This window comes from Thermoascus crustaceus (assembly GCF_041956765.1).
Source record: "Thermoascus crustaceus strain CBS 181.67 unplaced genomic scaffold VTN00scaffold_1, whole genome shotgun sequence".
NCBI lineage: Eukaryota > Fungi > Ascomycota > Eurotiomycetes > Eurotiales > Thermoascaceae > Thermoascus > Thermoascus crustaceus.
The window spans coordinates 5,087,535-5,101,146 of record NW_027192527.1 but is presented as its reverse complement, the minus strand read 5'-3'; the positions used below and the strand labels follow the sequence as shown (position 1 = coordinate 5,101,146).

Sequence of the window (13,612 nt, the reverse complement as noted above, 5' to 3'; positions counted from 1 at the left end):
TATAGGCCATGTCGTGCTGCCATAATAGTGGGGTTAGACCATCCTTATCCTTGGAGTCTGGATCAACACCCTTCTCCAGCAGAAGCTGGACCATTGCCTCATGGCCATATAATGCTGCCCATGACAATGGAGTTCTTCCAAATGAGTCTTTAACATCAGTTTGATTGCCATGCTGAATCAACCGCTGCACCACACTTTCCAACCCAAAGCATGCTGCAAGGTGTAACCCTGTAACTTGCCTGGGAACTCGCTGACTGTATTCACGGTCACCTGAATCCCTCTTTCGTGCCAAAAGTCCTTGAACACAGGCATCTAATTTGGGTATATCATCCAGAAGGTTTATGACCAATTCCTCGTTCATCAGTTGTGCCCGACCATGATCTCCCCAGTTTTCAGCTGCATAGGAGTAAAGGGGGTATTGGTACAGCCGTGCTTCAAACTCTTCATCTGTGGAGCAAAAGCCTGCTTTGAAAGAATTGAATGACAGATATGTCACGCAGATGCTTGCAATTTCACGGTGTGCATTAGGAAACCAGCTGGTCCAGGTGCGCTCAAAGTATTCCTGTGTTGTGTAATGAACCAATCGGATGATGTCACTTTGTTCATCAACTGTGACCAAACCTGCACACACAGAAACCATATCTACCAGGTCTGGGAGATTGTCCTTGTCAAATTCAACATCACCAAGCTCTACAGCAAGAGCATTCTGCAGCTCTACTGTGGTGAGCTGTCTCTTTGCACAGGTGATCCATGACAAGACTTGTTTGGCCAACTCTTTCTGGTCTGGAACTTGCCCTTCGATCCGCTCCATGGCGTTATTATACACAGAGTCATATGTCTTTGATCCAGTAGAAAGATCCTTCAGCGCAGACCGTATCGCTCTAGGTGACCTCTTCCCCATCAATGAATCAAGATGAAGTTGTGCAAGCAGAAACCTGAGTCAATGTTAGACAGTTTACACAAATTAGTTGATATAGACTCACATTCCATCAGCAGCCTCAGCGATTCCAACAGTAATCTCATCCTGAAGCTCTGGACTCCGTGACACAAATGATGGGAGCCTTGCTAAATGACCCCTCAGATATCTCATCACATCTTGCCTGCTTGCACAAATCTCCTGTGAAGGCTTGTTCTCAAACCTTGCGGTGATCTCCGGGATGAATCTTGAAGTTGCAAAAAAATTCAGGCTATATTTAGCCTGAAGGCTGAAGATCTCATCCAAAATTCTGGTTCGCGATCCATCAGATATCTGGCATTCATCCAAAGCGTCAATCACAATAAAGAGCTGTGAAAAGTGACTGGAAACTAAATGTAGAGCTCTGGACATTTCATCAATTGACGGCCGTGTTCCCTTGATCCTGTGCTGATCATACAGCATCTTCACGCTATCTGGCAAGGATGGCTGTCCCTGAGCCAACTGTTTCAGCAGGCTTGCCAGTAAATCTTTCAACCTCTGCTCATGATGGCGCTGGAAGTTGCAGTATAGATATGCAATACCAATGTCGCTGTTATTTCCATATCGGGCATAAAGCTCCTCGACCACAATGGATGTAAGAATCGTTTTTCCAGCTCCCGGAATGCCAGGACAGAATAATGTCTGTTTTGGCATCACAACCCAGGCTTGGAACTCAGGTGAATCTAGAAGCCACTGTCCGGTTCCTGGTTGGCGTCGACTTATGTTGTCACTTTGTTGTGTTGCATAGGTCACTGGCGATAGCCAGTCAAGAATCGCCTGACGTTCTTGATTGTCTTGGTGTTGCACTAAGTTTGTGACACTGCTCCGGGTAATACGCCCGTTGAATGCATTAAGAAGGCTAATATTACTGCTGATACGATTTCGGAGATTGTGAATGTCATCCGGCTCCCACTTGAGTCGTTTCCACACTCTCTTCACCGTATTTCTTCTCATATCATGATTGGTTTTCAGCTCCCTGTAGCTGTCGACTGTCCTTTCGATCTCAGTGAGAACATTGCGGCAGCTCTGTGCTATCTCCTGCAGCTCAGTCTTCTGCTGGCTGCTGAGCTCTTTGCTGGACAAATCGATTTCAACATCTTGTACCACGAATGAGAGGTTTCTAACTCTATTTCACTCAAAATCAGCACAATCGCTTCATCAAAAAACATAGAAGAACCAAAAAAAAGCCATACTCATCGGAAATAGCCTTTAGCTGAGCAGGAGCTTCGACGAACTCCTTTCGGATCTTGTTGGCAAGCTCGATGACCGTAATAAAGTCTCCGACACTGAACCCGAAGCTCATTGTTGATGGACGACAGCGGAATGGCGAACCACAGAACACAAATGGCAAAGATATTATCCATGAAGTTGGAGAGAAATTTAAAAGTATGACTTCACAATCAGCTCAGCAAAAACTGGAGAATGGAAAATTGCATGGTTGGAGAAGCATAGTAGCACAGCCTTGTCAGCCATTTTGAGGCGGGGTCGGGCGGCTTGACACGCAACAGCCTTCGAGGCTGCATGCATCGTGCGTTTCGCTCGCCTCATTTACCTCAGCCTGAAGATGTTACCGAACGTATTGATAGCAGAATCAGAGATAGAATCGGATGGCAGGATGGAAAGACGAATACGAGATTGGCGTAGTTATCTACCCAATTTATAAGACATACTTGTCTTCTCTGACACAGTCCATGATACAGGAAACACTCCTGTCACTTTCCGACAGCATTTGTCTTTCCGCTAGTTAACTATTTAACGTAACCGGACACCGAGCGAGCGGCCCAACCGCCAACATAACAACTTCATCAATTTCAACCATCAAGACGCCACCAAAACAATCAGATTCGGCTATTCAACAAGAAGGAAGAATATTGCTTGCAATTGAATCTTTAAAAAAAAATGGTCAATTTAAAAGTGTCCAAGCTGCCTCAAAGACCTACAATGTCAAATATTCAACCTTGAAGCACCATGTACGCGGGCGCGGTTCACGCGTTGATTCAACTCCAAATGGCCGAAGGCTCATCTCTACTGAAGAATCCACCCTTCTACAATGATGTACGTGACATATATAGGCAAGCAGGACCGGCAGTATCCCAGAGACAAAGGAATGCTCAACACCGCCTACCTTACCGCCTAGGTGTCTGCCGCGCCGTCACAAGTATATTCATTCAACTAAGGGCAGAAAATTTGACAATCCAATTGTATCAACTGTGTCAAATCATGCAGAGAGGCTCTTTGCTGGTCTGAAAAGGGTCACAGAGTCTGAGATTATGAATGAGGATTGTGAGGAAGTCTTTTATATAGATTATCCCAAGCTGTTAGAGTCAGCATTACTTCTAACACAGACAGTAGATCACATATACCTTGACTGAATGTGACGGCGCGGCAGACACCTAGGCGGTAAGGTAGGCGGTGTTGAGCATTTGTCTCTGGGATACTGCAGGTCCTACTTGCCTATATATCACGTTACATGAAGCCCTGCGAATTCTTTCCTTTTCCCCTCATGTTTTCGATTCTGTATGACAAGCTACCATAGTTTTAGCTAATAATACTATGACTGAGCGCCGTCACAATATATATGATGACTTGTGAGCAATTGCTCTATATGTGCCAAAGTAAGCAAGAGTGGTTTACAGAAGAAGGATACCAGTAGGGGAGACAGGTGGCATCTTTATATAACACCTACAGGAATCCGAGGATGGTCCCTAATAGTAATTGGGCTGGATCGGTGAATTGGTCTCCTCATTTTCTATCAGTCTGCCTTTTCTACCACAGTGACAAGGGTTTCAAATGTACTTATTCTTCCCCCCTCATATTTGTGAGCTCATCGCAAAAAGGCGGGTGGGACATTAGGAAGGTATGGTGTAAACCTTCAAACATGGCCATGTAGGCAATATAAAGACCGGGTGAGCTGCTGAGCTGAATCACATGATACTCAGTGATTACTCAGTGAGCGCTCGGTGAGTGCTCTGGTATACTCACTGAGCACTCACTGCGCAACTCCCGAGCGCCCCTCATTAAAGCGGCCAGATCCAGAAGAGGAAATGGGACGGCACTCGCAGAAATCTCAACCGTAGATTGACCTACCTGGCTAGCATGTCTGAGAACGGTCTTGACTGCCTAATATTTGTGATGGATTTCTCGATGAGAATTCCTTCCGTCCCTTCACGCGAAGCAACAAGGCTTTCTCTACACAGCCTCGTTCATGGAAGCAGCGGTGATGGGTATGGAAGGCATCTGCATACGAAAAAGGAGGGGATGTCGGGTTGAGAAGAGGCCCGAACTAGCTAGATCCAGAAACCCCGTTCGTCGCTGAGCACAGGCCATTGGCTAATAGGCTAGGGTAATGCCGCAAGGGAGCCATAACAACGCTATGCGTGATGGAGTGGGATTCTGGTAGTGGTAGGATAGGTAGAAGGCCGAGAGCATGAGCAAGGTCCATTCCGTGCCGAGAAAGGATTGGGCTCCCCCAAATCACTCTCCCGGAGGGGTTTGGGCATACGCTAGTGGATCAGCGCATATGTTAAAACTCAAATGCATCGTAAAATCACCAATAATCCTGCCCAGGAGGTCTCCTCGTCCATCAGACGGGGATGAAGCCAGTGGGCCAAGGGTGGCTGTGGGGTATTTTACATCAGAATAAAACGCGATAATAGAGTTTCATCCACGGGGAATCCTTTGATAAGATCAACAGAAAACGGCATCTTTTCTGAGAAGGTGTCAACGGGAGACATCGCAACCGGCGGGGAGCTGCAGAACTGATAGAGAGCGGCACTAGGTAATGCAAGAGCATAAAGGACCGCCGGCCGAGAGAGTCCCCGGCCCAGAAAAATCGGTCAAAGTGGCATTATAAATGCTCGACGCAGGAAGTAACCGCATGCAATGGGCTGCACCAGGTAGAAATTCCGCCATGGCGCGTTCGAAAATGTATCCTAAAGCGGTTTACCCAAGAGCTTGGGGTCTCCACCAAGGAGGCAGTGCAAGAAGCAATAGCAAATCAGATTTCGATAAACCTACCTTAAATCCAGCGGCACGAGAAAATGAAAATCTTGAAAGTGGAGAACCTATGACCGAAGGCGTGATGACTGATGTTGCGATTTTCCCGCAGTGAGGCAAACTCCCAGCAGTTGCGAAAGTTTAGGTCTGGAATAATATCAGGTCGCCAAGTGAAGTCAACGGCAAAAAAGAAAAAAAACCCTACCGGGAGGCGCAGCGGTAAGGCCGTATTGGCAGTGTGTGGGCGGAGTCCGATTGATACTGTCTGTACAACTGTAGTTGTTTAGGTCAGACGGGTCGGGCAGGACAGGTGTCCGATGTTCCACTGTACCCAGCCAATGGAAGACGGGGTGGAGATGATGACGGAAGCCAATGACCATGGAGGATATGAAGATGACTGAAAACCGGATGAAAGCCTCGTATAGAGATACAGCAAGCAACATCGTTGAAGGCGAAGTTGATATCACCTCCAAGAAGAGCGACTGTCTGCCTCACGTGCCGAGTGGCACCGCCACAGGATGAAAGGCCCGATATCCGGGGCGGTGCATGGTGTGGCTGAGACGAGGCGAGACGCGCTAGGTTTGTCCGCACCGGCAGCTTCTGGGCCCTGCTGGCGGCCTTGACTCTGATAGTTGAGTTCATAGCTCCATAGTTGAGCTGCACGCAGAGAGCGCCGCCTTAAGTTTGAAGGGGATAAGGATAAGCTCTCCGGCGTAAGGCAGCATCGTATTGCTTCCTTGCAAGGAGTCATGGTCACCCGAGCCTCGTGGCAGTACTCCCAGATGACGCAGTTTCAGCTTGGAGGATCGGAATCTCTTTGTCATCTTACGCCTTGAGCCTTTGGCTGAGACGGGCCTAGAAGCAGGAACAGGTGCACTCCAGAGCCGCCTAGGAGCAGCAGAACCGTATCAGAGATCTGGGGACCGCCTCGACAGCTCAACGGTCCGTGATGTCCGCCTGCGCGCGTGTGGGACATGATGTGCCTCGCATGTATCCGCCTCAAACGAGAGCCGGCCACGCTGGAGGTGAAGCGGCATTTGCCATGTGGTTCAAGTCATGGCGGCAAGGTGTTTGTACGAAGAACAGAACAACGAAGAGACGAAGCGCCAGGCGGAACAGCGCTGGCAACCGTCTCTTGGCATCCCATCCCGTGCCAAGCAGAACGCTCCATGGAGAGATGAACAGAGATCGAGGTCGGCGCCTAAGCTGCTCACTCGTGATAGGTACTTGGCCTCTGCCCAGGTTCAGAAGACTAAGACTAATACGTCGTTGCACAGCCTCCCTTCCCCCCCCCCGGCAATCACACAGTATATGAGAGGACTGCCAGCCGCCTGTTCTCTGACCTTGTGTCCGAGCATACTTAGCATAATCTATGGACTGCCTGCCTCTCCAATTGAATCTACTACATCTTTTAACCCGTCACCTCCATGGCGGACAGCACTAACGATAACAACAATAACAATTCGAGGTTATGTCCTCCTGCCATCTCCGTGATCACAGAGGTACCAAGTCCAAGATCGAATCTCGAAGAGAACTGCCTGCTGATGCATGGTCAAAAGCTCTCCCCGTCCTCGGGGCTATCAGTCCCATCCTCAGACCAGGCATCTCCTGATCGACCGTTCAGTAGTGATACCACTCGCTTGATGGTCCATCATGCCCACTCTCCAACCGTCTCTTCGCTGGACGGGGAGACCCTTCGCTCGAGATCCGGCTCGTTTCACTCGACCGCGGACACGTTTGCGAGACCGAGGGCAAACTCGGCCGCAACCTGGTCTACCAATCCCGAGTCGACCAACGCTGGCTATGATGATGTTCCTCTTTCTGAAGCGTTAAAACCGGATCATCGCAACGAGAAAGACTTTCACGTTGATGATAACAAGTTTGCCTTCTCTCCGGGCCAGCTTAACAAGATGCAGAACCCCAAGTCCCTGGCTGCTTTCCACGCCCTGAGAGGATTAGACGGTCTGGCGTACGGCCTGAGAACGGATCTAGTTGCTGGTCTATCTGTCGATGAAGGCCGACTGGAGGGGACAGTCAGCTTCGAGAAAGCAACTTGTCCTTGCGGTACAAAACAGGGCAACAGCGATAGACCGCAGGTTGCGGACCACTCAGAGACGCAGCCACTTGATGCCGATTCTCAATTCGTCGATCGAATCCGAATTTTTGGCCGCAATAGACTACCGGAACGGAAGAGCACTAGCTTTTTGAAATTGTTTTGGGACGCTTACAACGATAAGATCATTATTCTACTGACCATTGCGGCCGTGGTGTCGCTTTCACTGGGCTTATACGAGACGTTTAGCGGAGGATCTGGAGTGGACTGGATTGAAGGAGTTGCCATCTGTGTGGCAATCCTGATCGTCACTATCGTTACAGCCGCAAATGACTGGCAGAAAGAGAGGCAATTTGCGAAGTTGAACCGGCGGGTAAGTCGCTTCTACCTTCAGACAAACGTTCACATGAAGCTTACCAGGACAGAAAAACGATCGTGAGGTCAAAGCCATTCGCTCAGGGAAGTCCGTCATGATATCTATCTTTGATATTACTGTCGGTGATGTCCTCCACCTAGAGCCTGGTGACTCCGTTCCGGCCGACGGAGTGTTTATCTCTGGACATGGTGTCAAATGCGACGAGTCCTCGGCCACTGGAGAATCCGATCAGATGAAGAAGACAAGTGGTCACGAGGTCTGGCAACGTATCATGGACGGAACCGCTACGAAGAAGCTCGACCCGTTCATTATCTCTGGCAGCAAGGTCCTCGAAGGAGTTGGAACATACTTGGTGACCAGTGTTGGACCATATTCGACTTATGGAAGAATTCTCCTCTCACTGCAGACGGCAAATGACCCAACGCCTCTTCAGGTTAAGCTGGGAAGACTGGCAGACTGGATTGGTGGGCTTGGTACAAGGTAAGTCTCTGCCTTGGGATGTTTCTGGTCGGTCAACTAATCCATGCTTTTAGCGCCGCCGGCCTCCTATTCTTCGTGCTGCTCTTTAGGTTCTGCGCAGAGCTGCCAGGCAACCATGCGACCTCTGCTGAAAAGGGCAAGCAGTTTGTGGATATTCTTATCACGGCCGTCACTGTTATTGTCGTTGCCATTCCTGGTAAGTTTACTCCACTAAACATCCTAGACCCTTAACTGAAGAATCTCCAGAGGGCCTTCCGTTGGCTGTTACCCTTGCTCTGGCATTTGCTACGACGCGTATGGTCAAGGAGAACAATCTCGTCAGAGTGCTCCGTGCCTGTGAGACAATGGGTAACGCGACTGTGATATGCTCAGACAAGACAGGTACCCTCACGCAAAACAGGATGACAGTGGTGGCAGGGACATGGGGCTCTGATGAGAGCTTCAATCAGCTTCCACTAGATGAAGACGATCACGCCCCTACGACGACTGTGTCGGAAATCTTCAAGCTCTCTTCCGACGCTGTCAAGGATCTGATCATCAAAAGCATCGCTCTGAACTCGACAGCCTTCGAAGAGGAAAAGGATGGTCACAAGGAATTCGTCGGCAGCAAGACAGAAGTGGCGATATTACAGCTCGCCAAGGATCACCTTGGTCTGAACGTGTCTGAGGAGAGAGCGAGCGCTAAGATCGTACAGCTGATCCCTTTCGATTCCGCACGCAAGTGTATGGGAGTCGTCTACCGTGAACCCTCTGCTGGCTATCGCCTTCTTGTCAAGGGGGCTGCTGAACTGATGCTTGGTCCATCTTCTACTGTGGTCACCAAACTGTCTGAGGAACACATCGTGGCTGAACAGCTTTCTGACACGACTCGCCAACACATCCTTGACACGATAAACTCGTACGCAGAGAGATCTCTTCGAACAATTGGCATGGTCTACAGGGACTTTCCAAGCTGGCCTCCTGAGGGCGTCCGGACGTTGGAAGATGATCCATCTGCGGCCAAGTTTGAAGACGTCTTTAAGAACATGACTTGGGTTGGCGTCGTTGGTATCCAGGACCCTCTGAGACCAGAAGTCCCGGGTGCTATCAAAAAGTGCAATAATGCGGGTGTCCAGGTGAAGATGGTTACAGGTATGTCTTCCTTGACCCATTGTGTCTAATTCATTTCGATGACTAACGACTGTCTCAGGTGATAACATCACAACAGCTACCGCGATAGCGACTTCCTGCGGTATTAAGACCGACGATGGTATTGTTATGGAAGGGCCTAAATTTCGCCAACTTCCGGACGAAGAAATGGACCGCATTATTCCGCGTCTCCAGGTCCTAGCTCGTTCCTCCCCCGAGGATAAGCGTATTCTTGTTGAGCGACTTAAGCACCTTGGCGAGACAGTTGCAGTGACAGGAGATGGAACGAATGATGGACCCGCCCTGAAAACAGCTGATGTCGGCTTTTCCATGGGTATTGCAGGCACGGAAGTAGCAAAGGAGGCTAGTTCCATCATCCTTCTTGACGACAACTTCAAGTCAATTGTCACCGCAATCGCATGGGGCAGGGCAGTCAATGATGCCGTCTCCAAGTTTCTGCAGGTAAGTTGCCTTCTATAATATGGGATATCTTGGAATACTTCTAACTGCCAATAGTTCCAAATCACGGTCAACATCACTGCTGTCTTTTTGACGTTTGTGTCTGCGGTCTACAGCAGTTCCAACGAGAGTGTCTTGAATGCAGTGCAGCTGCTGTGGGTCAACTTGATCATGGACACCTTTGCCGCCTTGGCCCTGTGAGTCTCCTCCTTTGCGTCCTCATGGTGTAACTCTCCTGACTTTCTTGCTCTAGGGCTACCGACCCACCGACTGAGAAGATTCTGAATAGGAAGCCTGCTCCGAAGAGTGCACCACTGTTTACCATGACAATGTGGAAGATGATCCTCGGGCAAACCGTCTATCAGCTCGCTGTGACCTTCACGCTCTTCTTTGCTGGCGGCCGCATTCTTGGATACGACCTCAACGACAAGCAAAAGCAGCTTGAGCTCGACACCATCGTTTTCAACACGTTTGTTTGGATGCAGATCTTCAACGAGTTCAACAACCGCAGGCTCGACAACAACTTCAACATCTTCGAAGGGATGCTGAAGAACTACTGGTTCATTGGAATCAACTGTATCATGGTCGGTGGTCAGATCATGATCATATTCGTCGGCGGCGTTGCGCTCGGGGTGACCCCGCTCAACGGCGTGCAGTGGGCCATCTGTGTTATATGTGCCTTGTGCTGCATGCCATGGGCTGTTGTCCTGAGGACGATCCCCGACAAACACTTCGAAGTCGTCTTTAACTTCGTCGTCCACTCCGTTACGCTCGTTCTGAGGCCAATTATCAAAGGTCTTAGATTCGTCTTCAACCCGATCGGCAAGTCCATACGACGCGGGCTGTCGGCTTTGCGTCGTCCCTTCCGAAAGGACAGGTCCAGGAATGCGGATGAGGAGGCTACAGCGTTGACCGAGCAGAATCGGCAGCCTACTCCTCCTGGCCCTGTGACACCACCGGCGGGCTTGCCTCCGATTACCATTACGACTACGAACTAGAAAGCACTTTTTTTGCTTATTCAACATACGGAAATTTGTCATACGTCTGAACATAACGAAACTTATGTCTAGGTTTCTTGGAAGATTTTCATATTTGGCTTCTTGTCAACACAGTGACGACACGACGTTTACGACGACTATTTTTCTTTATTTTGGGTACCCTGACTCGATTCTAGGGTGGTAGCTCTGCGATTCATGTACTACTAGTGGTTGGGGGGCCTTCTGTTTACCGGCTGGCGTTGTCGGATCCATTCCTTGGTCTCATCTCTCGTCCATGTGGATATCTGCATGCTGGGAACATTCAACTGTTTTGTTGTATTTATTGATTCTTTTGATTCTATTTGTCTGCTTATCTGTCTGCACATGTACACTAGATCTCCGACCGGGCTACTGGATCAAGGGACAGGCTAGATGCATAGAACCGCACGAAGTATTATAGCAATGAGGTCAATAATAAAGACCAATAGTAATTGAAAACATCCCAGTCCATGTTTCTATAGACTAGAGTAACTGTACCTAATCTTGGCTAGTCGTGGATAGTAAACCAACTGTATGTACTTCGCCGACTCCGTCAACAATGTAGCCTTGTGTAAGCCCCGGCTGAGCTGACGCCCTGCGGCAGATAAAAACGGAATTCGATATGCGGTAATACTCATGAAGGCGTCTTCAGACGTGAAAACACCACTGGCTGAATAAAACAGCAAGGCAACCTCTCAGACTGTCTTGGAGGATGCATGATGAGTGCCTTAGGCATCATCGGCACGGGCGACCATCACCGCCTGCAACAAGCGGCATCAGCCTCCGTTTCTGCCTCTCCGTCTCTCGATCTACCACTTATTCCTCCGCCTCTCCAATTCTCACCTCTCCTTTTTCTACTTTCTTTCTGCAACGGGGGAACCCAGAGCCTTGCGGCAGATTTTTGAGCCCTGCAAGGCAGAAATCAGCTACGAGTTCAACTCGACCAACCCGTACACGTCTGTCTCCCCACCACGTCACTTGTATCCCCGCTTCCTCGAATATCGGATTGGAGCTCCATACCATACGAACTCTCTTCTTACCGATCCAGCCTTGCATACCTCATATCGCCGAAGGCAAATCCATCTTCCTCCGAATTACCGAGGCGACCAATTCTCCCGGACACCTAGCTAGGCCTGAAACTTGTCCACCGCCATACAAATAACAACTCTACACCGAATACACTCTAAAAAAGCAAACCGCAGCAAAAATGTCGCAACTAAACTACCGCACCATCAACGTCGATGTCCTCGACCCGGAGTCGTCGATCAACTTCCCCCTCGACACCCTTCTCCCGGGTACCCTCCCGGCGCCCACGGACTCCAACACCGCCGCGGGCGTCGCGTCGCAGGTCCGCCAGATGCTCCGGGGCGGGGACCCCGAGGGCGCGCTGCGCTACGTTCTTGACACCGCACCCCTGGGGGGCGATGACCGCGCCAAGGAGGTCCATCTGTCGACTGTTATCGAGGTGCTGCAGGGCATCCGGCAGGGCGAGATGACGCGGATACTGGAGGCTGTGTGTGCCGGGGAAGGGGGCTCCGAGAGGGCAGATTGTTTGATGAAGTATATGTATGTTTTGCCCTGTCGTTGTGTCAGATGATGCTATATAGTGACAGGTGGCTGACGATATCTTTTACAGCTACAAAGGCATGGCTCAAGGATCCGGCTCGAGCGGCGCGGCCTCTCCCTCTCCCCGCAAGGCCATCTCCCCGCAGCCCACGGGTACAGGATTCTCCCAGATCCAGTCCCGCAACCTGGGTGAAGGCGGCGGCGGTCAGCAGATGAGCGTGCTGCTGAGCTGGCACGAGAAACTGGTCGAGGTCGCCGGCCTGGGTTCCATCGTCCGAGTGATGACGGATCGGAGAACGGTCTAAATTGGCGAAGTGCGTGTTTCTTAGTTCGAAGCGTTGAGATGAACGGCCTTTTTTCGAGTCTTTGACACATGTTTCATTCTTGTCGCTTCCGGAGATTATTGAGCGAGCAAAGAGACGAGTAGATACTTTTGATACTGATCCTTATATTGATACTGCACGCTGGCACGGCGAAAAAGGACGCTTGCTTTGTTCTTTACTGTTGTTCTTTTTTTTCTCTTTATTTTATATTTTATGAATTAGAGCTGGGCATGGCATTACCAACATGAACCGCAGTGGATATATCCCCCTTTTCTCTTCTATATCATATATATATACAATTGAAAAAGAGCTTAGGGACCTAGGTATCTAAGAACTTCATTCATCATCTCCCTGGAGAGGACATTTTACCAACCCATCAATCAAAGACTCCCACCCCCAAGTATATCCTTCAGATTCACCTCCCCACTGCCCCTCGGCAACGGCTTCGCCTGCCCCTCCCCTTCCTTCCACCCAATCATGAAAATCAACCTGAACGTCGCGGGGATCCCCCTCGCCCCTTCCTCCCGATGCAACTCGCGATAGATCGCCTCATTCGCCAGCAGCACATCCCGCGAGATGGGCCCCGCCTCGCGATGCAGGATGGCATTCCCCTCCCCCATCGCCTGCAGATCCTCCATCAGCGCAAACGTATCGGGAAACTCGACGACGATATCCTCCACGTCGACCGTCAGCATCTTGAACCCCGCGCGGGTCAGCAGGCCCCCGACGTCGCGGACGTCTGCGAGGGGAGATATGTGGGGTGTCACGCCGCCGCGACGCTCCAGGTCCGCCAGCTGCAGCGACCCGCGCAGCTCGAAGAGCGTCTCCCCGCCGAACATGGCCGCGATGAAGGGGCAGTCGGGTTTCAGGATCGTGTTCACCTGCGCGAGTAAGGACGGCAGGTCGTTGATCCAGTGGATCGAGAGTGAGGAGAGGACGGCGTCGAAGGTGTTGGGTTCGTAGGGGAGGGATTCCAGGTCCGGGATGATGTCCCGCTGGATGTTCAGCTCTCGGTTGAAGGGGAGGTCGGCGTCCCGGTAGAGGAGGGCCCGGGAGGTCTCGACGCAGGTGAGGTTGCGAATTCCGTTGCGGGTCGCGAGGGGAGGGGAGTTGGGGTCGTGGGGGTCCGGGTTGGGCGCTGTCAGGGCGCGCGCGATGTTGCAGCTGTTGGCGCCGAGGTCGAGGACGGAGGGGAAGGTCCGTTTGATGTCCTATTTTTCATAGAACTCCGGGAATTAGCAATTATATCAGGTTCATATG

At 50.5% G+C, this 13,612-nt stretch overlaps 5 protein-coding genes across 5 annotated transcripts in view; 3 read left to right on the top strand and 2 right to left on the bottom strand.

Moving 5' to 3' along the window:
• VTN00DRAFT_1840 (uncharacterized protein) overlaps positions 1 to 2,258 on the bottom strand; it is a gene marked incomplete at both ends in the record, with an annotated part of 4,008 nt that extends 1,750 nt beyond the window's left edge. Inside the window, 3 exons of the mRNA XM_069427992.1 lie at positions 40 to 935; positions 984 to 2,081; positions 2,149 to 2,258. Of these exons, the coding sequence (XP_069292542.1) occupies positions 40 to 935; positions 984 to 2,081; positions 2,149 to 2,258 (2,104 nt within the window). The remainder of the gene's footprint in view (positions 1 to 39; positions 936 to 983; positions 2,082 to 2,148) is intronic.
• A 4,120-nt stretch (positions 2,259 to 6,378) lies between these two features.
• Positions 6,379 to 10,445, top strand: VTN00DRAFT_1839 (uncharacterized protein; the record flags this gene model as incomplete). Its single annotated transcript, XM_069427990.1, has 8 exons — positions 6,379 to 6,453; positions 6,511 to 7,377; positions 7,430 to 7,860; positions 7,914 to 8,056; positions 8,107 to 8,991; positions 9,050 to 9,450; positions 9,505 to 9,644; positions 9,701 to 10,445. The coding sequence occupies 8 exons, from the start codon at positions 6,379 to 6,381 to the stop codon at positions 10,443 to 10,445; spliced, it is 3,687 nt and encodes a 1,228-aa protein (XP_069292541.1).
• A 64-nt stretch (positions 10,446 to 10,509) lies between these two features.
• On the top strand, positions 10,510 to 11,594 carry VTN00DRAFT_1838 (uncharacterized protein; the record flags this gene model as incomplete). The annotated part of the gene is made up of 3 exons (XM_069427989.1): positions 10,510 to 10,601; positions 10,653 to 10,875; positions 11,361 to 11,594. The coding sequence occupies 3 exons, from the start codon at positions 10,510 to 10,512 to the stop codon at positions 11,592 to 11,594; spliced, it is 549 nt and encodes a 182-aa protein (XP_069292540.1).
• Positions 11,595 to 11,670: 76 nt separating this feature from the next.
• On the top strand, positions 11,671 to 12,334 carry VTN00DRAFT_1837 (uncharacterized protein; the record flags this gene model as incomplete). The annotated part of the gene is made up of 2 exons (XM_069427988.1): positions 11,671 to 12,029; positions 12,100 to 12,334. 2 exons carry the CDS (start codon positions 11,671 to 11,673, stop codon positions 12,332 to 12,334), a joined length of 594 nt encoding a protein of 197 aa, XP_069292539.1.
• A 398-nt stretch (positions 12,335 to 12,732) lies between these two features.
• Positions 12,733 to 13,612, bottom strand: part of VTN00DRAFT_1836 (uncharacterized protein) — a gene marked incomplete at both ends in the record, with an annotated part of 1,671 nt that continues 791 nt past the window's right edge. Inside the window, one exon of the mRNA XM_069427987.1 lies at positions 12,733 to 13,563. Coding sequence (XP_069292538.1) covers positions 12,733 to 13,563 — 831 coding nt within the window. The remainder of the gene's footprint in view (positions 13,564 to 13,612) is intronic.